Below are 25000 nucleotides of genomic sequence, written 5' to 3' on the forward strand. Positions count from 1 at the left end.
GTTCTCTGGTCTTTGGTAGTGCCATAGCCTCTGTACCATGGTCTTCCACTGTCTAGGGTTAGAGATCTTTTGCTTAAGGGTACACTCGGGCACACTTTTCCATCTTGTTTCTCTTCTTATTGTTATTTTGAAGTCTTTATCCTTTAGTTATTTTCAAGTTTTTTATGGTTTATATATGAAAGTTGTTTTATTATTGTTCTTAAACGTCTTGTAGTTTTCCCTTATTTCCTTTCCTCACTAGGCTATTTTCCATTTTGGAGCCCTTGGGCTTATAGCATCCCGCTTTTCCAACTAGGATTGTAGCTTAGCAAGTAATAATAATTATATAACTGTAGTCTAGTCAGCAATTGGAGACATCAATAATCGTTTAGTACCCCTTAGCAATACAAAGAACCGTTTTCTATGAAGCAGGTCAAACGACCGTAAGGTGCTGCCATCTCGCGGCAACAACGCCAACTAGGTCAGGTGTGGAGAAGACTCGGTGAAGTCAGTGTGTGGTGGACCTGTGAAGTGAGATGACCGGAGAAGTTTTAACGCTGGATAGCATGTGTTTTTAAATGCTTTTTTTATCGTTTTTATTTTTTTAGTTCAAAATAGAGATCTCAATGGAGCGTCACATAGTTTTAGGTAAGTGTTCAAATCCATATTGAGAAGTTTTTCTTTGGTATTTTTTAAAATTAACGGAGGTAAGTTTACCTGTCCAGGTGAGGCAAAGGCCGCCGAGGTGAATCAGCCAGGTGGTTTTGAACGATTGTGTATACGGAGAGAAATATGCCTTATTTTTACTAAAAACTATATTTAATATTCTATTTAATAACTTTGTTAGTAATTCCAACTTAGGTCAAGTTTCTGCAGGGTGAATTTACATCTTCACGTGAACTTAATTTGTCTCAAAGACGTTTAAAGTTTTTATATTTTAAATAGGAAATATTAATTTTAATATTGTTACTATTCCTAAAATGTTCTATTTTTCCTTATCTCCTTATTTCCTTTCCTCACTGGGCTATTTTCCCTGTTGGGGCCCCTGGGCTTATAGCATCCTGCTTTTCCAACTAGGGTTGTAGCTTAGCATTTAATAATAATAATAATAATATGTATACAGTCTACTTATTCATTTATAGGCTACTTAGGCCTATTACTCTCATTTAAGTAAACATTTCACAAGGAATGAATAACTTTATTCACTTTATGCATCATTCATGCAAAACTTACCTTTAGTGGCTTTGAAGAATGTAAAGTGAAAGGGAAATTATTATTCATGTGCCCGGGAAGACGCCAAGAGCATCCTTACCTATTCTTAAGTGGTTGACGGGAATGTGATCCTACGATCCTACCTGGATTTTGCACATGATTATGTGTTGGCATAAGGCCACTCTAGGCATTAGGTAATGAACACTAGCATATTTTTTTTTCATTGTGTCTTTACCGGTCAAGGGAACTGATAAATAATTATCATAGGCCTAATTGATAAAGCTTATTTGTTTGTTTTGGTATCAACTGTTGTAAGAATGTCCACAGTATAGGCTTTAGGTTATTTTTTTTTTCATTTTATCTTTACCGGTCAAGGGAACTGATAAATAATTATCATAGGCCTAATTTATAAAGCTATTTGTTTTTTTTTTGGTATCAACTGTTGTGAGAATGTCCAAACTCTGTTTTGTTGTGATTTTACCCTCCATGCCTAATAGGCCTACCTGGACTCTCATTTCGTCTGCAGGTGAATCGCAGTATTTTGTAATATATTTTTATTTATTTATTGGTATAATTAATGAAGTTGTTAGTTTGGTTTGGTAGCTACTGTTTTAAGTGCCCAAACTCTATTTTGTTATGATTTTACCCTCCATGCCTAATAGGCCTACCTGGACTCTCATTTCCTTTGCAGGTGTATCACAGTATTTTGTAATATTTTATTTATTTATTGGTATAATTGATGAAGTTGTTAGTTTGTTTTTGTTATCTACTGTTTAAGAATGGTCAGACTTTATTTTGTTGTAATTTTACCATGTTTAATAGGCCTACCTGGACTTTCATTTCGTTTGCCAGTGGATCTCTATTTTGTAATATTTTTTGTTTACTTATAAGTATAATTGATCAAGTTATTAAGTTTGTTTTGATAGCTACTGTTATAAGTGTCCAAACTATGTATTGTTGTAATTTTACTTTCCTTACTTAATAGGCCTACCTGGACTCTTGTTTTGTTTGCTAGTGGATCTCTGTATTTTGTGATTTTTTATTTATTTTTAGGTATAATTGATCAAGTTATTCGTTTGTTTTGGTAGCTGCTGTTGTAAGAATGTCCAAACACACTTTTTTTGCTATGTCTAACTTATTTTGTTATAATAGGCCTACTCGGGCTCTCATTTCGTTTGCAAGTGGATATCAGTATTTTTTTTATGATTAATATCCATAGGTTTTTTTTTTGCTATTCTCAAGTAGGATATTTAGTCCAAGGATAAGCTTAGGGGTATCCATGCACTTAATATATCCATACTCCTGAATATTTGTTTTAATTACTCGTTTTCATTAAATATTATAGTTGAATATCATCTTTCATGCAGTCTGTCATTTGGTTTACCATTGCAACCAATTTTAGATTTTTCAAATAAATATAAAAGTAACAATTTCTTTATAGGAGTGGCCAAGGAAAATTTGAATGGGATCCACACATAGTCATTCATATTCTTCATGAGTTCTTAATATGTATATGATGCGACCACTCCTTTACGTTGCAAACACTTATGTATATATACTCAGTACCGTCTGTTAGTTTGTGTCCATTCGACTGAGTAAGTTTATCTTAAACTTTAATTGATACAGTTAGGCTAAGTATGTAACTTTTTTTCCTCTTTTATGGTTAGGCTTTCTAATTTTTTAAGGTTAGTCTATGCTTGTAACTTTTTTGTTAGTCATGCTATGTCTGGTACTTTCTTTGGGTTAAGATTAGGCTATTTCTGTAACTTTTTTGTTACTGTTAGCTTATGTCTATAACTTTTTTCTGTTACGGTTAGGCTATGTCTGTAACTTTCTTGTTATAGTTAGGCTATGTCTATAACATTTTAAAGGTTAGGCTATGTCTATAACTTTTTTTTGCTAAGGTTATGCTATGTCTATAACATTTTTTGCTAAGGTTAGGCTATGTCTATAACTTTTTTTGCTAAGGTTAGGCTATGTCTATAACTTTCTTGTTACAGCTAGGCTATGTCTATAACTTTCTTGTTACAGTTAGGCTATGTCTATAACTTTCTTGTTACAGTTAGGCTATGTCTATAACGTTTTGTTAAGGTCAGGCTATGTCTCTATCTTGTTTTGTTACATTAATCCCTTTTTATAAGCAGCCTGGATCTATGCCGAATAATTCATGAATCAGTTCTGGGGGATTGGGTGATACACATTTGATTTTCTTTTGGTATATCATTAAATCGAAGACGTTCAAGACTTTATTTGATTGAAATACGATCAAGACAAAACTCCTATGGCGGGTGACATGGTTTCAATCTAAGACCGATTGTTTTGATTATAACAAAGCCTTGTTCGGTTTCCCTTTGGAGGTACAAAGAAGAAGAACCAGCCATTGAAGAATGCTGGCTACAGAGACGCCCCCCCCCCCCTCTCCGGTTTCTCTACCCTTCCCTTTTTTACTTTGGATGGAGAACGTTTCTTTGTTCCTTTTGTCAAGCAGATCATTTATGATTAATTTGTGGATAATCTTACTCCGGTCGCATACGTATGTGGCTTTATGTATGACAATCCAGTATTATGGGTACCTGTTTTTTAGTGTTCGACTTTTAAGGTGGTGTGTTTGCTGTTATATTGTGTGCTTATGAAAGTTTGCATCTCTAGTTTTGGATATGTGCAACGCCCTCGTTCACATACACATAATATATATATATATATATATATATATATATATATATATATATATATATATATATATATATATATATATATATATATATATATATAATGTGTGTGTGCTGTTGTGTGTATACATATTTTTGTTTATATACAGTCCATGTGTATATTTATAGACTGGTTATATATATATATATATATATATATATATATATATATATATATATATATATATATATGTGTGTGTGTGTGTGTGTGTGTGTGTGTGGTTTGTTTGTTTAATAATTTTTATATAATTTATCTGGTTTGATTATTGTTACTGTGTTTTATCCATTTTGTCCATATTACATAAGCTTTTGGTCCTATCAGTTTGATAAATTTACTAGTTATATACCGATTTTATCGTTTAATAAACTATTTCAATTTTGATCTTTATATCCGATAGCTCTCCTGAGTGAACTCGCCTTAGAATTTTAATTATACTCGGCTAGACCAAATCTAAGGTTCACTGGAAACGGCGAAGTGAGTAACCTCTGAAGTTCGTAATGGCCTCTGGCATTGATACTGGACGGGCAGGGAGAGAGAGAGAGAGAGAGAGAGAGAGAGAGAGAGAGAGAGAGAGAGAGAGGAGAGAGAGAGAAGGGAGAGAGAGAGAGAGAGAGAGAGAGAGTACTGGTTATGTGTGTCTGGCTTTGAGCTCACCCGCTGGATAGTTCTGAACCCATATAGGTAGCTTTGAAGACTTGTTCATTACTACAGAAGGTGCCGTGCAGTTTTATAAGGTGTTTATATCTTTGTTTGTGAAGGCAGCTTTGTCGGTCATGGGTCTAGCTTGGATTATGTCAAAATTACTCCATAGGATTTCTATAGTCTTGTTGAATATGTTTTCCTGTTTACGAAGGCAATAGATGTTTATTCCTAGAGTATGTCCATATTATATTTCTTTGGGCACTATCTTTTTGTGTTATATATTGGGGAGATGGCCAATTTTGTTTAATGTTTGTCCTGTTTAAGAAACCACAAGATCTGACTACTTTCATTGTTTTTTCAGGTTTATCGTAAACATTATAATTCGTATATTAGTTAATTAAGGTTGACATTTTTTACAATATAGTGTTTTTTTTCTGCAACATCCCTCAAAATAGTATACGGTAATTAAGATATATGGGATGCCTTGTGGATCATTTATGTTTTCATATACTAATATTGGCCTGAATCTCTCTCTCTCTCTCTCTCTCTCTCTCTCTCTCTCTCTCTCTCTCTCTCTCTCTCTCTCTCTCTCTCTATATATATATATATATATATATATATATATATATATATATATATATATATATATATATATATATATATATATATATAATCCAACACTGTCGTGCTCATCAAACCAGACCCGTAATGGATCCCATTGTGTGATACTAGCTGGTCAGGCTGGTTTGAGATTAACGGTGTACCAATTTTTTTTTTCTTTTCCAAAAACCCGCCTTTAAAGTCGCCCTTGGGACATCCAGACATGGGCCAGGAGTCAGTGTATGCTATGCAGCCTTGTTTTTATGGACTCGTCAATGTATTTCAGTTGAAACTTGCAGCAGATCTTTTTTATGTTGAACAGGCTGACATGAGTCTTTTATTGTTTATATAGGAAATATGTTTTAATGTTAGTTTTTAAAACTTTTTATTTGTTCATTATTTCTCATATCGTTTATTTCCTTTCCTCACTGGGCTATTTTTTCGCTGTGGAGCCCTTGGGCTTATAGCATCTTGCTTTTCCAACTAGGGTTGTAGCTTATCTGTAATAATGATAATCGTTTGGGGCACGTAAGTCTCTCTCTCTCTCTCTCTCTCTCTCTCTCTCTCCTCTCTCTCTCTCTCTCTCTCTCTCTCTCTCTCTCTTGCTGCTTACGCCGATAATTATCACCAGTGTGTTACGCTTTAAGGCGACTCCTTAGTGTTTAACGTGTGATAAAGACGTATTTTACGAGAAATAGAGTGGAACTAGAGATAATCCCCTTAGGAGGACCTTGCATACATACATACTATAATTGTGAACGTTTCAGATTGCCTACTCTAGTTGTGTAAGCGAATGTCCGCCTTTGATGATTTATGTGATATTTAAGTAAGAGTTGTCTGGTTTCAGTTCGTTTCATCAGAATAGATGCTCACCAGAACGTCAGCTGGGCAAGCCCAACTCCCCACCATGGTGCCCAACCACAGCAGTGGTCTCCCCCAGTAAACAGCTTAAACTCACGGTCCTGGGCGGGGATCGATCTGCTGCCATGCGAATGCTAGGCGAACGCGTTACCACTGTACTTGCCGCGGAATTAGAAAAAAATATTAGATAAAACCTATGTAAACATTACCCTCGATTTATAAGAAATTTAACTTCCAAGATTTTTTTTCTCATCAGGAAAGACGTTGTTATAGTTGAATCCTGTTTATCCTACATCTAATTAATTTGCTTACAATATTTCAGCCAACACGACGCGTATTTGTTTAGTACACAATGGCTATTCAATTGTGGGAATTCCTTTTGTTAATTGTGTTTGACATCTCCGTGGGAATGCACGGAACATCCTTTCTGTCCTTGGCATGTGAAGAGTTTCCTGTTTGACGGACGCCGGTGGAACAATGCCACGTTCGTTTTATAAACAAACATGGCAACGATGCTTTATTGGTACACTTTTGTACGCATACTTCACCTGTTACTTCCTTGTTACTGTTTAGGGAATAATTGTGTTGTCTGTTGGTTGTTATGAATGGGGGCTTGTAGTTTGAGCTGGATTTTCGCAATGTTGCATGGACATTTTCATTTCAATCTCATTTACATTAAGCTACTTCAAATGATTTCCCTTCAATCGTAATTAATATTAATCCATTTAAAATGATTTCATTTCACGAATTACTGTTAAGAAAATAACTTTTTATTTACGTCACTTCATGAAATTATTAAAAATCGCTTTTGCTCACGTGCTTACAAACTCACCGAATTCATTAATGTATCAAAAATATATGGCTTATTTGGATATGAAAAACACGACTAATTGTGGAAAATTTATCATTAATCAAATGCCAAGATCACAATCATACCAATTAGCTACGATGGTGAAGATATGTTGATTTAAATTCTAAGTATAAAAAAACCTTAATTCGACTGGTATAAGTACAGAAGAATTGTCATTGACTTTTATCAATTTTCGTTCTTTCTTTGGTCTCTTAAGTGCTTCGGCTGTGTGGATTTGATAATAAACGAGCAATATGCGGTGTTAAATGCTGAATGCCATAGAATGCATAACGATAAACAGTGAAGTCCAAAAAAGCAGCCTTTTAAAGTAAAGAAGTTTAACTTGTACTAACTACAATATTACCTGCTACAATGCACATTCGCCAGACGTCTCCTTAAGTCCCGTGTACTGGCGTCAGCAAACTATCCCCTTGCAAACGCTTACTATCCTAGAAAGATTACTTGTCGCTAGTTACTGGCGCTAGTAAACCATCCCCTTGTAAACCAGCATTTAGCTTCCAGTAAAGTGTACTTGACTCAATGAAAGCCAACTGTATGTTTACGTTATTGACACCCACCTAGAGAAAGACTACCTTTCGATTTCCTGACATATCCATTCCAGCGTGACCCATGTCTTGGCGACTGGACGCGATGATTACCTATGTATGACTTCCTGGAAAGTATTAAATTGCAAAGAAAAGTCGCAATATCCGTTAGGTGTTCGTGAGGTCAGAGATAGGCGTCTCCTGTGTAATGGAGAATGTATGGGGGAGGGGGGGGGGGGTAGAATCTTAACATCTCCTCCTCCCCTCCCCCCCTCCAGCTACTTATAAGGCTTCTTTTCATATATTAACTTTTCAGCTACTCGAGACAAAGTCCGCGTTCCACATTTAGCTGAGTGGCGAGAAGCTTACATCATTTAGTTTCTATGAGCTTATGCTATGCACTCTTCGGTTGCCATAGTAGGTTAGCTTAAAACAGTATGTCCTATTTTAGTTCTAGTACCGGGTTTTTAGTTTTACAGTTTATATGTTTTAGTAAAATCAACATCATCATCTACGCCTATTAACGCAAAGGGCCTCATTTTGTTATCGGAGGTACTCTTTTCCAGCACAAGGATATCCTCAAATATACATGGGCTTCACCATGTGGCCATTAAAAAATCTTCTGGCTAAATATATTAATTTATTGTTCGATATTACAGATGCCTTTTTTAGTAATTTATTGTAATAGTTTGTAGTACGTCATGCTAATGAGAATATTGACCAACTGAAGAATATCGAAAAGTTCTTCCAAATCAACTAACCGATTAGGGTGATTATTCAACAAGGAAGATCATACGTTACTCAAAGGAGTGTCGAATGAATGGAAGCTACGAACTAGTGTAGAAGCAAGTCCAGGAATCGTAATACCTTCCCCCTGATATTTCTGGCTAACTGAAGCCCTGCAGAGGAGAGACAGGAGTTCAGAAGGGGGAGTTCACCTCGGGGATTTTCGTGGTAAGGCTAGGGGAAACGTTTGCTCTTCTCTAACAGGGCTTAAATTTTAAAGGGAATTGCCTTAGTTTGAGTTAATTTTCACGGTTTCAAGGTAAATTCTAAGGTAATTTTGGTTCTACAAGCTTAAAATTTAAGGAAATTTTATTTTTTTTAAGGTAATCCAGGGTAAAAAGCAGCAGCATTTACAGTAATGGCCGAATGACATGCTCGAGTTGAAGCCTTGTAAGCCCATTGATTGCTGTTGCTCTGTTTCTTAGACGTCTACTATGAATAGCTGATCTTGCAGATGACACTGTTGCTCTTAATTCCCTGGGTTATCATCATTTCTGTTTCCGCGTGAAGCCTTTCCAGTCATGAATGGGTGAAATTCTTTCAGCTTATTTCAAAGAAGTACAAGTTATCTTTTAGGGTGTTTTTTTTTTTTTTTTTTTTTTACTAACAATCGTGATATTGAGATGATCGAATCTATCATTCTAAAAGGGACCAGAGTAAAACCTGACATCGTTTAAATTCATAATAGCTACTTCTAAACTAGTATTGAGGTCAGTGATGTCAGGTTTAACAATAGTAAGACATTCCGACGTTTTCTTCCCTTTACCAAATCATGATACAAAAACGGTGGAATTTATCATTCTGAACGGAACCAGAATAGAACATGCCATCGTTCAAATTCATAATTGCTGATTTTTTAAACAAGTATTGTAGTCATGTTGTTTTTGAAATGCTTTATTTTGGTTATTCATTACTTATATCGTTTATTCATTTCCTTATTTCCTTTCTTCTCTGGGCTATATTCCCTGTTGGAGCCCTTGGTCTTATAGCATCCTTCTTTTCCAACAAGGGTTGTAGCTCAGCAAGTAATAATAATAATAATAATGTATTTCCTTATTTCCTTTCCTCACTGGGCTATTTTTCCCTGGTGGAGCCCCTCGGTTTATTTCATCTTGGCTTTTCCAACTAGGGTTGTAGCTTGGATAATAATAATAATAAGACATTCCATTGCTTTCTTCCCTTTACTCGTGATTTCCCGTTCGTCCTACCCCAAGCAGTTTTTGCGGCTGGTATTAACGTTCTTTCCAGGCCGAGAAAAATGCTTCGTAATGCCATGTTCATTGGCTCGCTGTTGCCCAAGGGAGGGACCTGTTCGTGGTGTGACCCTTTGCCAGAAGACCCGTCGATCCTTCATCGCGATAAGTGGTACGTTTTGTCCTGGGAACTCCTGAAGGCTTGCGTTTGAAATTGAATCGACTTCTTAGCCTCAGTGTAGGACATTTCTCTTCCTTACTGTATTTGTTACCTCGCCAACGAAGTTAGGAGGTTATGTTTTACCCCCTGTTTGTTTGTGAATAGCTTCCCGGCCACAATTTCAATCGTATAGTAATGAAACTCGCATGGATTACCTGTTATGTATAAAGCTGGAAATTATCAAATTTTTGAAGGTCAAGGTCACAGTCAAATAAAATGTTCAATTCACGTAATCAGCCATAAGTTTGGACATCATTGTCACAGAGACTTGGTTCATAGTTGAGTGGAATAAAAATCCATGCCAATTAATGTATGTTAAGGTCAAAGGTCAAGATCAAGAAATAAGCTGGTGCGACGTAGGTTATCGCTCTACAGAATGCCATTCTAGTTTTTTTTTGAAGATTTTATCTTGACTCATATAATTACTTGATGTTATTTGGTGGTGAGATTTTTCATGTATATTTTATGTACAGCTGTACACATGAATTTCTGACACACCTAGCTCTGATGAAATTCACCCATTCACATCCTTACTGCATGGCAAGTAACCAAGCAGATAATGTTAGTAGAGATAGCAGAGGAGGTGAGTGGGTCTATGTAGGATCTCACCGTGCAGTGTGTGTGATGGGGTGCACTTCTTCAGAGCAAGTTATGCCAAGAATTCCTGTATCCAACTGTATTACATGGGCTGTTATATTACTGCTTATAAAAAGTTATATACATGCCAGTTGGTTGACATGATTTATCTGTTATTCTATATATATTAACTGATAATAGTAAATACACCTATATAAAGTTTATCTGCTCTCTCTTGGGGCTTGCAAGCCTCTTCTTTCTTACCTTGTTGCAAAATAGCAAATACACCTTTATTAAGATTATCTGCTCTCTCTTAAGACTTGCATGCCTCTTCTTACCTTGTTGCATAATAGCAAATACACCTTTATGAAGTTTATCTGCTTTGTCTCTCTTGAGACTCGCAAGCCTCTTCTTGTTGCATAATAGCAAATACACCTTTATAAAGTTTATCTGCTTTGTCTCTTGAGACTAGCAAGCCTCTTCTTGTTGCATAATAGCAACTACACCTTTATAAAGTTTATCTGCTCTGTCTCTTGAGACTAGCAAGCCTCTTCTTGTTGCATAATAGCAACTACACCTTTATAAAGTTTATCTGCTCTGTCTCTTGAGACTAGCAAGCCTCTTCTTGTTGCATAATAGCAACTACACCTTTATAAAGTTTATCTGCTCTGTCTCTTGAGACTAGCAAGCCTCTTCTTGTTGCATAATAGCAACTACACCTTTATAAAGTTTATCTGCTCTGTCTCTTGAGACTAGCAAGCCTCTTCTTGTTGCATAATAGCAACTACACCTTTATAAAGTTTATCTGCTCTGTCTCTTGAGACTTGCAAGCCTCTTCTGACCTTGTTGCATAATAGCAAATACACCTTTATAAAGTTTATCTGCTCTCTCTCTCTTGAGACTTGCTAGCCTCTTCTTACCTTGTTGCATCAAAGAGAGCCGGCCGAACCCGGATCCCCCTTGTAAAAATGTAGATCAGACGCGATGATTCCAAGCTTAAGACGCCTCATTAGCCAATTTAATGAGCCTTGGCTGACCTGCGATATACCCTTGCGAAAGGACTCATTTGGAGTACTCTGTGGTTTTCATGCGTCTTTGCTGCGGTTTATCCTGGTTATGCCTCAGGACGCATCTGGGACGATAAATGTGGCTTTGATGACCCGTAGGATTCAGATATGTTCTGCTTTACTGTTCTGATTGGCGCTTTTACTTTGTTCATCCTTGCACATGTGTTATTTCCTTACACATGTGTTATTTTAAGTATGCTTACATTGAGTTTACCATTACAGTATTAGTTTCCTTGTCATTGTTTATTAATTTGTTTTTAATTTAGTTTTGCATCCTAAAAGTATTAATTACTAATTAAGCATACTTAAATCGGCATCAATCCCCACTGATGTTATGATGCCAGATAATTAAAAATTATTCATTCATTACCTTACTGATAAATATCATTCCTCCTTTAGATTTATACATTGAGAAAATTGATTTGTTATACCAATCGAAGGTACCTTATTAGTAAGCGTAGGTATGTTGGAATTTCCTAGCTGGAATCTGTTTTGTATACATAAGTAGGGTAATGCATATGAAAAAAAAAATTTGAAATATAAAACTTAATACAATAGATTGCCAAAACTGATAAGGTATTGTCAAACTGATATCAAGTTAGAATGTGTTAAGATTAAAGATTAAGATTTTCATTGAGAATATTTATTGTGCAGGAAAAAAGCCCAATGACAGTAAAGACAAGTTTACACCGTCGAACAGACAAGTGTTTGAGGTGCTATTCGAACGTGTGAACCGGGTATTTGGTTGTCGAATACATTCGTCGAACGGTTCGAAGGAAATCTGTTCTCGCCTGACTTAGGGCGGTGCTTCATTGTCCACAAGCCTAATGCATTTGCAACTGGCTCCGCGTCTTCGAACCGTTTGACAAGCAAGTTTGACAGCTGGGTTTGACGAACCGTTCGATCGGGTAAACTCCCCCTTATAAATATGAGCTTAGAAGCTTTGCCCCTGGCTATCATTGAACACAATTATTATTATTATTATTATTATTACTTACTAAGCTACAACCCTAGTTGGAAAAGCAGTATGCTATAAGCCCAGGGGCTCCAACAGGGAAAATAGCTCAGTGCGGAAAGGAAAAAAGGAAAATAGAATATTCTAAGAAGAGTAACAACAATAAATATCTCCTATATAAACTATAAAAACTTTAACAAAACAAGAGGAAGAGAAATAAGATAGAGTGTGCTCGAGTGTACCCTCAAGCAAGAGAACTCTAACCCAAGACAGTGAAAGGCCATGGTACAGAGGCTATGGCACTACCCAAGACCAGAGAACAGTGGTTTGATTTTGGAGTGTCCTTCTCCTAGAAGAGCTGCTTACCATAGCTAAAGAGTCTCTTCTACCCTTACCAAGAGGAAAGTGGCACTGAACAAGTACAGTGCAGTAACCCCTTGGGTGATGAAGAATTGTTTGGTAATCTGTGTTGTCAGGTGTATGAGGATAGAGGAGAATATGTAAAGAATATGCCAGACTATTCAGTGTGTATGTAGGCAAAGGGAAAATGAACCGTAACCAGAGAGGAGGATCCAATGTAGTACTGTCTGGCCAGTCAAAAGACCCCATAACTCTCTAGTTGGAAAAGCTGAATGCTATAATCCCGAGGGTTAGAACAAGTGAGGAAAGGAAATAAGGAAACTACAAGAAAAGTAATTAACAATTTATATAAAATATTTCAAGAATAATAACAACATTAAAATGAATATTAATATATAAACTTTAAAAACTTTAAAAGAAGACAAGAGGAAGCAAGAGAGCTCTACCCCAAGATAGTGAAAGACCGTGGTACATAGTTACTATCCTTCATACGCTTTGATAGAGAAGAGGAGAAACAGGTAACTTAATGTCTTCCTGTCACGTTAAAAGGTACTGGGAAGGAACACCCTCTTTAAAGATAGGAATTGCTGTTTGGAGCACTTAGCAGGATACGCTTAAATGTTTGGCCAAACATCCTCCGTTTTGTTTTCAAGCGTTAGCGAAAGAGCGCATTTCCAAATAGTTTCTAGTTTACACTTTTTTGTTTGTATGGAGTTACAAGGTTGTTGGGGTTCTGCATTTTTCAATAGCTTAACAATTATATCTTAATTCGTATGACGTTGCAGACAAATTTTGCATTTATTATCAAGGTTTTGAGTTTTTTGTTTTTTGCAAAATCAGATTCGTAGAAATGTTGTTATTCGGTAAATTAGAAATAGCTTCTATTTACTAACATTTTTATTTGTATGGAGTTTCAAACGAATATAGTATTTGTTATCAAGGTTATGTATTTTTATATATAATTTTTTTTGCAAAGTCGGATTTATATATATATATATATATATATATATATATATATATATATATATATATATATATATATATATATATATCATAGCATAGCATATCATTAGGCAGATGATAGGTTTCGTACAATTTTTTTTCTCTCCCTCAATGACATTGTTTACAGGAAGTTGTAGGTCATTTTGTGTACGGTAAGGGCGCAAGGTGACGTCATTAGTGCGGGTTTTCGCAAGGTTAATTAGTCCCCCATAGTACCTGTGGCTGCTACATCGTATCCTGTTAGCAGGTCACGTCTTTAGGCCTCCTTGGGAAAGGAAACAAAAAAAGATGAAAGTCTCACTACGAAAAAAATTAATGGGTCAATGTATAATGAGTCATTTTCCGTATTGATTCTCTCTCTCTCTCTCTCTCTCTCTCTCTCCCTCTCTCTCTCTCTCTCTCTCTCTCTCTCTCTCTCTCTCTCTCTCTCTCTCTCTCTCTCTCTCTCTAATAACCATCTGCTGGTGTACAGCTTTCCAATAGTATTTTATGAAGTTCTTGATGGCTCTGACATTTCACAGTTTATACAAGGAGCTAGCTCTCTCTCTCTCTCTCTCTCTCTCTCTCTCTCTCTCTCTCTCTCTCTCTCTCTCTCTCTCTCTCTCTCTCTCTCTCTCTCTCTCTCTCTCAAATAATTATCTGCTGGTGTACACCTTTCCAACAATATTTTATATTTAATGAAGATCATACGTTACGAAGTTCTTCGTAGCGCTGACATTTCATATTTCACAGTTTTTGCAGAACTCACTCTCTCTCTCTCTCTCTCTCTCTCTCTCTCTCTCTCTCTCTCTCTCTCTCTCTCTCTCAAATAATTATCTGCTGGTGTACACCTTTCCAACAATATTTTATATATAATGAAAATCATACGTTACGAAGTTCTTCGTAGCGTTGACATTTCAAAATTTCGTCTGAAGATGTCATTTCTTCGAAATCCAAGAAACCAGTCTGCGGTAATCCTATGACGTAACACCAAAACCCGGAAGTTGCAATCTACGTTGTTTTGAAGTGCTGAATCAACTCCTGCTTATACATTTCTCATTTTGCTGACTGTGTGTGTGTTTGCATACTCCTGCGTAGTCCGTCCGCTACGTAAACACGGAAGCCTAACGAATTTTTTGCGGATTACAGGTTTCGGTTAAGGTTTTAAGTCTGACGAGTAACTGTGAACTTAGTTTTATGAATGTTTAGTTATAGTAATATTGTAGTATAGCGTGTGAGTTTTATTTTGTTCGGTGTTAACTTAACTGTTAAATGCAACATGTTAATATCATCGTTTTAAGTTTTATGGTTATTTAATGAAATTGATTTTTGTAAACTAATTTATACAGAGTTGAAGAAAATAAACCAATATTAACATGTCTATCTTAACAAATTCTTCACCTGTTAAAAGTAAGTTTTGTAATTATTTAAGAAAAATCATCATTGTTTAGATTTTATAATTATTTAATAAAACTGACTTTCGTAAACTAATCTCTCCTATATAATGAAGAGCAAGTGTATGTCGGACAACATTCTCCCACAAATTGCCCAAACTAGGGGGAGAGGGTGGAAAGTGTCGAATCTGTATGTGTGCATATATATTTAAACATTTAGCCGTCATTTTTGACGGGATGCGTACACTAATTCTTACAGAATACTGAAGATGGAAAACCAGCCATATCAGTATTTCAATTTCATCACAGTCCCCAGTTCTTACACACTATTGACCATGTACTTAAGCTATTGTTATTATTATTATTATTATTATCCATCTTATTATAACTGGCTGAGCTACAACTCTGGTTGAAAAAGCAACATGCTGCTATAAGCCCAAAGGCTCCAACAGGGAAAAATAGCCCAGTGAGGAAAGGAAATAAGGAAGTAAATAAACTATATGAAAAGTAATAGACAATTCCTACACACTATTGACAATCACCATTGACCATGTGCTTATTATTATTATTATTACTAGCTAAGCTACGACCCTAGTTGAAAAAGCAACATGCGGCTATAAGCCCGAGGGCTCCAACAAGGGAAAATAGCCCTGTGAGGAAAGGAAATAAGGATGTAAATAAACTATATGAAAAGTAATGAACAATTCCTACACACTATTGACTATCACCATTGAGCAAGTACTTACGTTATTACTCAACTTAAGTCCGATTTCTTATTCCTCCTCTGGGAAGTCGAAATGAGGAGGAGAGGTCATTGCAGAGGCAAAGTAGGGGAAAGGGGCCTTGATCCCATCGATTGCACCTTCATTGATTGCTCAAGTGACCTTAAGCGTATTTGCGTTGGTTTGCCTTGCTGCTGGCGGGGGGGGGGGGGGAGTTGCTGCTTTTCGCTTCATTTCATTTGATTTTTTTTCTGTTTGTTTTTTCGTTTTGTTGTTATTATTATTATTATTACTACTTGCTTAGCCACAACCCTTGTTGGAAAAGCAGGATGCTATAAACCCAGGGGCTCCAACAGGGAAAATAGCCCAGTGAGGAAATGAGAAATAAAATATTTAAAGAATAGTGACAACATTGAAATAAATATCTCAATCTAAACTATAGAAACTTTAACAAAATAAGAGGAAGAGAAATAAGATAGAAAGGTGTGCCCGAGTGTACTCTTAAGCAAGAGAGAACTTTCCCAAGACAGTGGAAGACCATGGTTCGGAGGCTATGGCACTACCCAAGACTAGAGAACAATGGTTTGATTTTGGAGTGTCCTCCTAGAAGGGCTGTATGGTGACTTTTATCCATTTGTATTCAATTTCTTGCGTTTATCAGATTTTTCACCTTTTAAAAGTGATTTTTTTCTTAATTTGATTTGATTGTTATTTTTAGTTCGTTTTGGGGGTATATTTTTTTATTCTATATGGTGATTTTTATCCGTTTTTATTTCATTTCTTGATTTTATAAGATTTTTTTCCCTCAGATTTTGCGCCCTTTCAGAAAAAGTATCTTATTTACTTCTTTACTTTTTACAATATTTTTTTTTTTTTATCATCATCATCCCACTTCCTACATTTCTAGTAATGCCAAATCGCTTAAGTTCACATTTTTAATTTTCATTATTTCCAATTTTACTTACTTTTCTCATTCACAAAATATATCCGTCAATTTTTACTTTGTCCGATTTCTTTCACTTCCCATCCAATCTGATTTCTCCCATTTCTCTCGGCTTCTTACGAAGTTTCCTACATTATTCTTTTCATTTCTCTCCCCAATTCTTCATCACACAAACCTATCTTGTGTGATCACAAATACAGGAGGGACATATTTAAAAGAGGTACATTGCTAGTATAGAATATGAGCAATGGCGGAGTCGTCCTGAGGTCATCTTAGGACTAGTAATGGCTAACTCCCAACCGCTAGACAGTTAACCACGTTCTTCGGTGTTCGAGTTGGAAACCTGGAATTATTTACGGTACTGCAATAGTTTCTTGTTGTTTTATTTTTTGGGTCATTGCCTCTCTGGTGAAGCTCCAGTGGCTTTGTGTTACAGATTGGGAGAAGATTATTAATCTAGCTGTTGTTTTTTTCTTAATTTTTATAGTTTATAGATATGGTTCCGGAGTTTATTTAGGTCATGAGAATTTACCAACTGTATTTTCACTGCAGATATGGGCTTAATGGCAATTCGTTTGTTGCCAAGACGTATTGTGGATCAGAACAGAATATTCATTGAAACATTATTATTATTACAGTGTACGCGACCCGTCTAAATGACGTGCTAAATATTTATAGATATGCACGCACACGCGCAGACTGAGTTGTCGTATGTTTGGCATTGCTGCTCAGCGTGAGAGGAAAGAAATATATACGTGGATATTTGTTTGTATAGCCATACATTTGCTCTCCATTATATAGGGGATATTATTATTAGCTAAGCTACAGCCCTAGTTGGAAAAAGCAGGATGCGAAAAGCCCAGGGGCTCCAACAGGGAAAAATAGCCATATAAAGAAAGGAAATAAATAGACTGAGTAATTGATAATGAATATAAAAGATCAATAACAACATTAAAATAGGCATAATATTTAAACTATGAAGAGACATAAAGACATTTTGACGCCAATTTATCGTTCATGGCCTTAAAGTTTAACATATTTGTCTTATTTATTTTCTATCCTGTTGATTTTTAATTCACAGATTTTCAAACTTTTTCATTTTGACAATCTTTGGCCTTGTTTATAGTTTATTATATGTTATCATGCATTTGTATATACATTATAGACCTTCCCATAAGCAATTCGTTTAAAGAAAGACATGGATGCATGGCTATAAAGTATATTTTGTAATTCGCACTACAAGTAGGCTAATCATGATCGTAGACATTGACTTACTATATAAAGTTTTTATAGTTTCTTTAGGAAATATTAATTTTAATGTTACTGTTCTAAAAATATTGTGGATTTCCTTGTTTCCTTTCCTCACTGGGCTATTTTCCCTGTTGGAGCCCCTGGGCTTATAGCATCCTGCTTTTCCAACTAGGGTTATAGCTTGAGAAGTAATGATAATTCCTTAATACAATTTTTGTATTATTTGCCATATATTATGGCTCATGATCTCCTTATGCAGTTTTCCAAGCTACTGGTTTTTGTTACTTTTTGCCCTTAATCTTGCGAGTAAAGTCACTTAAGTGCAACTTTTGCAAGGCAAGGGCTTAACGCACACATCTGACGTCACATGGATCATGTGCTTCGGAGTTTGTGTTAGGTGAGAGGAATTAAAGGAAGGCTTTGCCTTTTCTGGTGAAAGGGACAGAACCCGTAGTAGCTGGGGTTTCTTCCAGGAAACCTCCGGATTGACCTTTTTAAAAGTTTCTGAGAAGTAGAAAGCAGGAAAACTTCTTGTTGCTACGAATGTATTATTGTCTGTTAAATTGTGGTTGGACTGCTGTATTGTGTTATAATTTACGTCGTTGTGAGACCATTGTGGTTACAGCATAATTGTTTGCCATTTTAAACTTTTTGTGTTGGTGTATATATATATATATATATATATATATATATATATATATATATATATATATATATATATATATGTATATATATATATATATATATATATATATATATATATATATATATATATATATATATATATATATATATATACAGTATCTCTCTCTCTCTCTCTCTCTCTCTCTCTCTCTCTCTCTCTCTCTCTCTCTCTCTATATATATATATATATATATATATATATATATATGTGTGTGTATATATATATTATATACACACACATATATATATATACACATATATACTCGCTTATTGACGCAAAGGGCCTCTGTTAGATTTCACCGGTCGTCTCTATCTTCAGCTTTTAATTCATTATTTCCTCATTCATCATCCTCTACATTATATATATATATATATATATATATATATATATATATATATATATATATATATATATATATATATATATATATATATATATATATATATATATATATATATATATATATATATATATATATATATATATATAATGTTACTCTGAAATTAAATCTGACATATTCACGTCTTTGTACCGATCTAAATTTTGTAGAATGGGATATATATTCACCTATCAGTAACCATTTCATTAATATGGGGCGAGGCAGTTTTTCTTGTAGTAGTAAGACTAAATTCGCATCATGACAATTATCTCGATGTGTTTTTTGTTCCGTTCATGATTCGTGTGTTTGTTTTGCCGTGTTCTTGATGATGTCATTGTTACGTGTGGATCCTGCCTCGTAAAAGTGCTTATTTTTTTTTGCCTTGGGCGATGTTGGTTCTTGTTAAGTGTTATTTTAGTGGTTTCGTATGCAGTGGGTCGTAACATTTACAGGTTGGTTTTTTATTTTTTTTTTTATTTTGAAATGCTTTGCCTCGTAAGCTTTACATTGTTTGAATCTGTTATTATTTTTATTATTAATACTATTATTATTATTAATATTAGTATTATTATTATTAAAGGGGGAGGAAATATTGCATAATTAACCTAAGCTTGTAATCACCGATTTAGACTTTAGGCGTTAGTTGCACTGCCACCCATTGAGATACTACCGGTAGAGAGTTATTGGGTTCGTTGACGGGCCAGACAGTACTACATTTGATCCTTCTCCTTGGTTACGGTTCATTTTTCCGTTTGCCCACACACACCGAATAGTCTGGCCTATTCTTTACATATTTTCCTCTGTCCTCATACACCTGACAACACTGAGATTACCATACAGTTCTTCACTAGAAGTTAACTACTACATTGTAATTGGTCAGTGGCTACTTTCCTCGTGGTAAGGGTAGAAGAGAGTCTTTAGCTATAGTAAACAGCTCTTCTAGGGGAAAGACACTCCAAAAATCAAACCATTGTTATCTAGTCTTGGGTAGTGCCATAGCCTGGTCACCATTGTCTTCCACTGTCTTGCTTGAGGGTTCACTCGGTCACACTATTCTATCTAATTTCTCATCTTGTTTTGTTAAAGTTTTTATAGTTTTTTATATGAGATCTATATCTTAGTGTTGTTGCTATTCGTAAAATATTTTATTTTAATGGTTGATTCTCTTATTTCATTGTTTCCTTTCCTCGCTGAGCTATTTTCCCTGTTGGAGCCCCTGGTGTTATATCATCCTGCTTTTCCAACTAGGTTTATAGCTTAACAAATAATAATAATACAGAGCATACAACTAAACACTAATATCCTCCACTATAATAAAGAGCAAGTTTCTGGCTATACATACGTACATATATGTTCCATCTGCCGGAAATACTACTAAAATGTTCGCTTGTCGGTTTCTGTCGATTGTAATATCACAGGTAGTACAGGAAGGAGCCACGTCATTGCATGGCCTTGAACCCCACACACACACCCCTTCCCTCCCTCATCCCCCTTCCCTCCATAGCAGCATCTTTATCCCTCCTCATTACACCTTGGTCCCGCCCAATTCCTTCCTCGGTCGTAGCCAAAGATGGAACGATGGATAAAGAAGTCCTTAACATGAATTGCCCCTTTCATCCTTCGCTTCTCGTGTTAGCTTTGTCTACCCTGTATCTTCCACCCCCACCCCCCCAAACACGTGTTTTATTTTGACTAGATTTTTCATGATTGATTAAATTCTGCTTTTCGATTTATTGAGTTTTGTTCGATAGTCTCTCTCTCTCTCTCTCTCTCTCTCTCTCTCTCTCTCTCTCTCTCTCTCTCTCTCTCTCTCTCTCTCTCTGATCTTAGAGAGTGTGTAAAACATATGTACTTTGTTATATTGTTTCAAGTTGCATTTTTAATACATAGCAGGGAAAACAACCTAACATCGATATCATTATAAAGTAAAACGACTAAATTCGAGTAATTTCTTAAATGTCCTCACCGGACCCCTTAAATTATTCCTAATCCATGTCTTCGTTTAAGAATCGTCTCTTAGCAAGGTCCCGTGCTACTTTTTCTTGAAATATTCGCCCAATATGTCTACTGTATGTCCAATGCTAAAGAAACTTTTTTTTTTTTTTTTTTGTCTTGAGCAGACAACTCAAGTTTTAATTCAAATTAAAGAAAATATGGTAAATCGTAAATATTCTTTTTACAGTATACCTTCTAGGTAGTTCTCTGGCTATAGCTATAGTGCTCCCAAACGAAAGTGGCAGCTGAGAGCTTATTTTTTCGCATCGAATCTTAAATATTTCGGTCATTTTATCTGGAGAAGCCCAAAAGCAGAGGATGGATTAAGCTCTTAAAGGTGGGGCAGTTCCGTCGGTCATTATCCCGGATATAGTTCCCTTTTCGGCAATTTTTCCCAGGTGGCCAATGGAAAAGAAATTGGAATAGATTAAAAGTCTCATTTAAAAACAGGGTGTACGTGTCTTTATTAATTTTCATCTTTATCTGAGTGAATATGATATACGATATTTTATATATATATATATATATATATATATATATATATATATATATATATATTCACATATGTATATATATATATATATGTGTGTGTGTGTGTGTGTGTATATACACATCTACATTATACATATATATATATATATATATATATATATATATATATATATATATATATATATATATACACGTGTGTGTGTGTATATATATATATATATATATATATATATATATATATATATATATATATATATATATATATATATATATATATATACATATAAGATGTATGTTTGTGTGTGTGTTTTTAAAATGATTACAAAAAATTCCATTGTACTGAAAAAGTCTGTAGGTAGAAAAAACCCAGAAAGAATCAAAAGATTAAGATTTAGAGGTCACCCATTCCCAGAGAAGAACAGGATTAGTTCGACACGCTAAATCAGTTAATACGCAAATGTCAAGCTGGGCAAATTGTTTTCTTGTATCCTCACCGAGAGGTCGTGAAGGTACGAAATTATTTGAAATATATACGACATATTAAGAAGAACTGTCATTCGACTGCCACTTTCGTTTGGGAGCACTATAGTAGCCAGCCTTTACACACACCTTCCCCCTGGTAACTATCCCTCCCCCTCCAATCCTTTGCAACCAGGGTTTAAACTTTTAAGTTAATTACCTTAGTTTGAGGTAATTTTCATGGTTTCGAGGTAATTTTCATGGTTTCGAGGTAATCTTCATGGTTTCAAGGTAATTGTCATGGTTTCGAGGTAATTTTCATGGTTTCGAGGTAATTTTCATGGTTTCAAGGTAATTGTCATGGTTTCGAGGTAATTTCCGTTTTACTAACTTAAAACTTAAGGAAATTGGAAAAAGATTTAAGGTAAAAAGCAGCAGCATATAAGGTAATGGTCACATGGCATATACTCAAGTTTAAACCTTGTCTGCAACCCCATCCAGTGCCAACTTGCTCTTTTGTACTGGGCGCCCAAAACCGGTCACACCCGAGGCTGAGTCACAGCCCATCAGACAAGGAGTTTTCTAGATATGTAACGACTCCGGCGGCTGGCTTGGGTTAGTTGGTGAGGTTTCTGCAGGACGGGGTTTGTGTGAATGCAAGGTGCTCCAAAAAAGGTTTCTTATGTTTACACTTTTAGTAATATGAGCATTTCTTGATAATTGTTGGTAATGTCAGTTATGCATTCTCTCTCTCTCTCTCTCTCTCTCTCTCTCTCTCTCTCTCTCTCTCTCTCTCTCTCTCTCTCTCTCTCTCTCTCTCTCATATATATATATATATATATATATATATATATATATATATATATATATATATATATATATATATATATATACATAATATATAATATATATATAATATATATATTATTTATATATATATACACATAATATATAATATATATATTATTTATATATATATATATACATAATATATAATATATATATATATTATATATATATATATATATATATATATATATATATATATATATTATATATATATATTTATATATATATCATCATTGGTATCCAGTCTTGGTCACTAGTTTTATCGTGATGCAAGTTCAGTTTACAAAGATTTTATTTTTTTTTATTTCAATAGAGACTGTAACTTCATCTTATAATGCTTGACCGTTATGACTGATTCGAGAAGACAACTGGAGAATTGGTCATTGAATCATCCAGTGGCTTAGCGATCAATGTTTTCTTGTTCTTCAAACCCTGTTACTGAGGAGTAAAGTCACTATTCTTGTTCTGTATATTGTAGATAAATGTGATATAAAATCAAAACCACATAGTCATTATTCCTATTCTGTTAAGTGCAGATAAATGTAATCTAAAATAATAATATACATCTAGTTAATTTAGTGAAGAAATAACTTAGCTAGTAATAATAAGAGAGATTTCATTAGGTGAAATTTTGCTTGAAGTAGAGGCGTATATAAGAAGTATAAGGCAGATGATAGACTGATCTTAAGAGCAAGCGATTGAAGAGAACCGGTGGAAGCTTATATTGTGGGTGGCGGTCCAGAGAGAGAGAGAGAGAGAGAGAGAGAGAGAGAGAGAGAGAGAGAGAGAGAGAGAGAGAGAGAGAGGGAGGTTTAGCTTGGAGTTCCCCAGGTGGGTGAGGTAGTAGAAACCGCCGAAGGGGTTGGTCTCTCTCTGTCTCTCCTGTCTCTCGGGTTGTAACCGCTAAAGCCAGCGTGCCCTTAACCCCACGCTTGATAGCCGCAGGGTGAGATACTATGTCCCCCAAGGGTTTAGGTTATTCCCTGACACTATTCGGTGGTGTTCCTTTGGGTAAAAATCTTCCTCTTCGTGCTAAGTTTGGGTCTGTAGGTCGATTCCGTGGTCGATTCAAAGTCTAGAGATCTTGGGTCGATAGTTCTTGCTGTACGTTCGTAGTCGTTTATCAAATCTTTTATTCTTTGTTTGTGGTTTGAATTGATATTGGAAATGGAAATCTCAAGGTCATGTTGTCCGTTAACAAAACTTTAACTTGAAATAAAGACGAGTATGGTATATATATGCTTTTTTGAAACTCTGACCTTAGGCACAGCTGGAAACTCGTGGGTCGTCGACATGGCTTGATTGTTAGAAATTGAACTTTGTTTAGATTGGTTTAAATGCATTGCAAGGACTGTTTTTGTACATGTCATTCATATATTTTTATATATATTTTATAGTAATTCGAGAGGTGATATTATTGACATTTTGGGTCTTCGTGTAAAGCAAATGGTTGTTTATTTAATCATTCCTTATGTTGCTATCAATTTCTTTGTCGTTTTGTAATTTCCATGAACCCTACACCGGGAATCTTTCTTTCCATTCATTTGATGTAATTTCATTGATTCCCACACCTGTAATCTGTGTCAATTCATTTGATATAATTTCATTGATTCCCACACCTGGAATCTGTGTTAATTCTTTTGGTGTAATTCCCTCGATTCCCACAACTGGAATCTTTGTGTCCATTCATTTAATGTAATTTCATTGATTCCCACACCTGGAATCTGTCTCAATTCATTTGATGTAATTTCATTGATTCCCACACCTGGAATCTGTTTCAATTCATTTGATGTAATTTCATTGATTCCCACACCTGGAATCTGTCTCAATTCTTTTGGTGTAATTTCATTGATTCCCACATTTGGAATCTTTGTCAATTTATTTGATGTAATTTCATTGATTCCCACACCTGGAATCTGTCAATTTATTTGATGTAATTTCATTGATTCCCACACCTGGAATCTTTGTCAATTCATTTGATGTAATTTCATTGATTCCCACACCTGGAATCTGTCTCAATTCTTTTAGTGTAATTTCATTGATTCCCACACCTGGAATCTGTCTCAATTCATTTGATGTAAATTCATTGATTCCCACACCTGGAATCTTTGTCAATTCATTTGATGTAATTTCATTGATTCCCACACCTGGAATCTGTTTCAATTCATTTGATGTAAATTCATTGATTCCCTCTTTGTCAATTCATTTGATGTAATTTCATCGATTCCCACACCTGGAATCTGTTTCAATTCATTTGATGTAAATTCATTGATTCCCTCTTTGTCAATTCATTTG

The 25000-nt window shown here is 35.2% G+C and overlaps 1 protein-coding gene across 2 annotated transcripts in view; it reads left to right on the forward strand.

Moving 5' to 3' along the window:
- Window positions 1–477: 477 nt before the first annotated feature.
- Window positions 478–25000, forward strand: part of crb (crumbs) — a 162041-nt gene continuing 137518 nt past the window's right edge. For both annotated transcript variants that reach the window (XM_068366347.1, XM_068366348.1), the window contains exon 1: window positions 478–627. In XM_068366347.1, coding sequence (XP_068222448.1) covers window positions 606–627 — 22 coding nt within the window. In that variant the 5' untranslated portion in view covers window positions 478–605. The remainder of the gene's footprint in view (window positions 628–25000) is intronic.

This window comes from Palaemon carinicauda, chromosome 44 (genome assembly GCF_036898095.1).
Source record: "Palaemon carinicauda isolate YSFRI2023 chromosome 44, ASM3689809v2, whole genome shotgun sequence".
Lineage (NCBI taxonomy): Eukaryota > Metazoa > Arthropoda > Malacostraca > Decapoda > Palaemonidae > Palaemon > Palaemon carinicauda.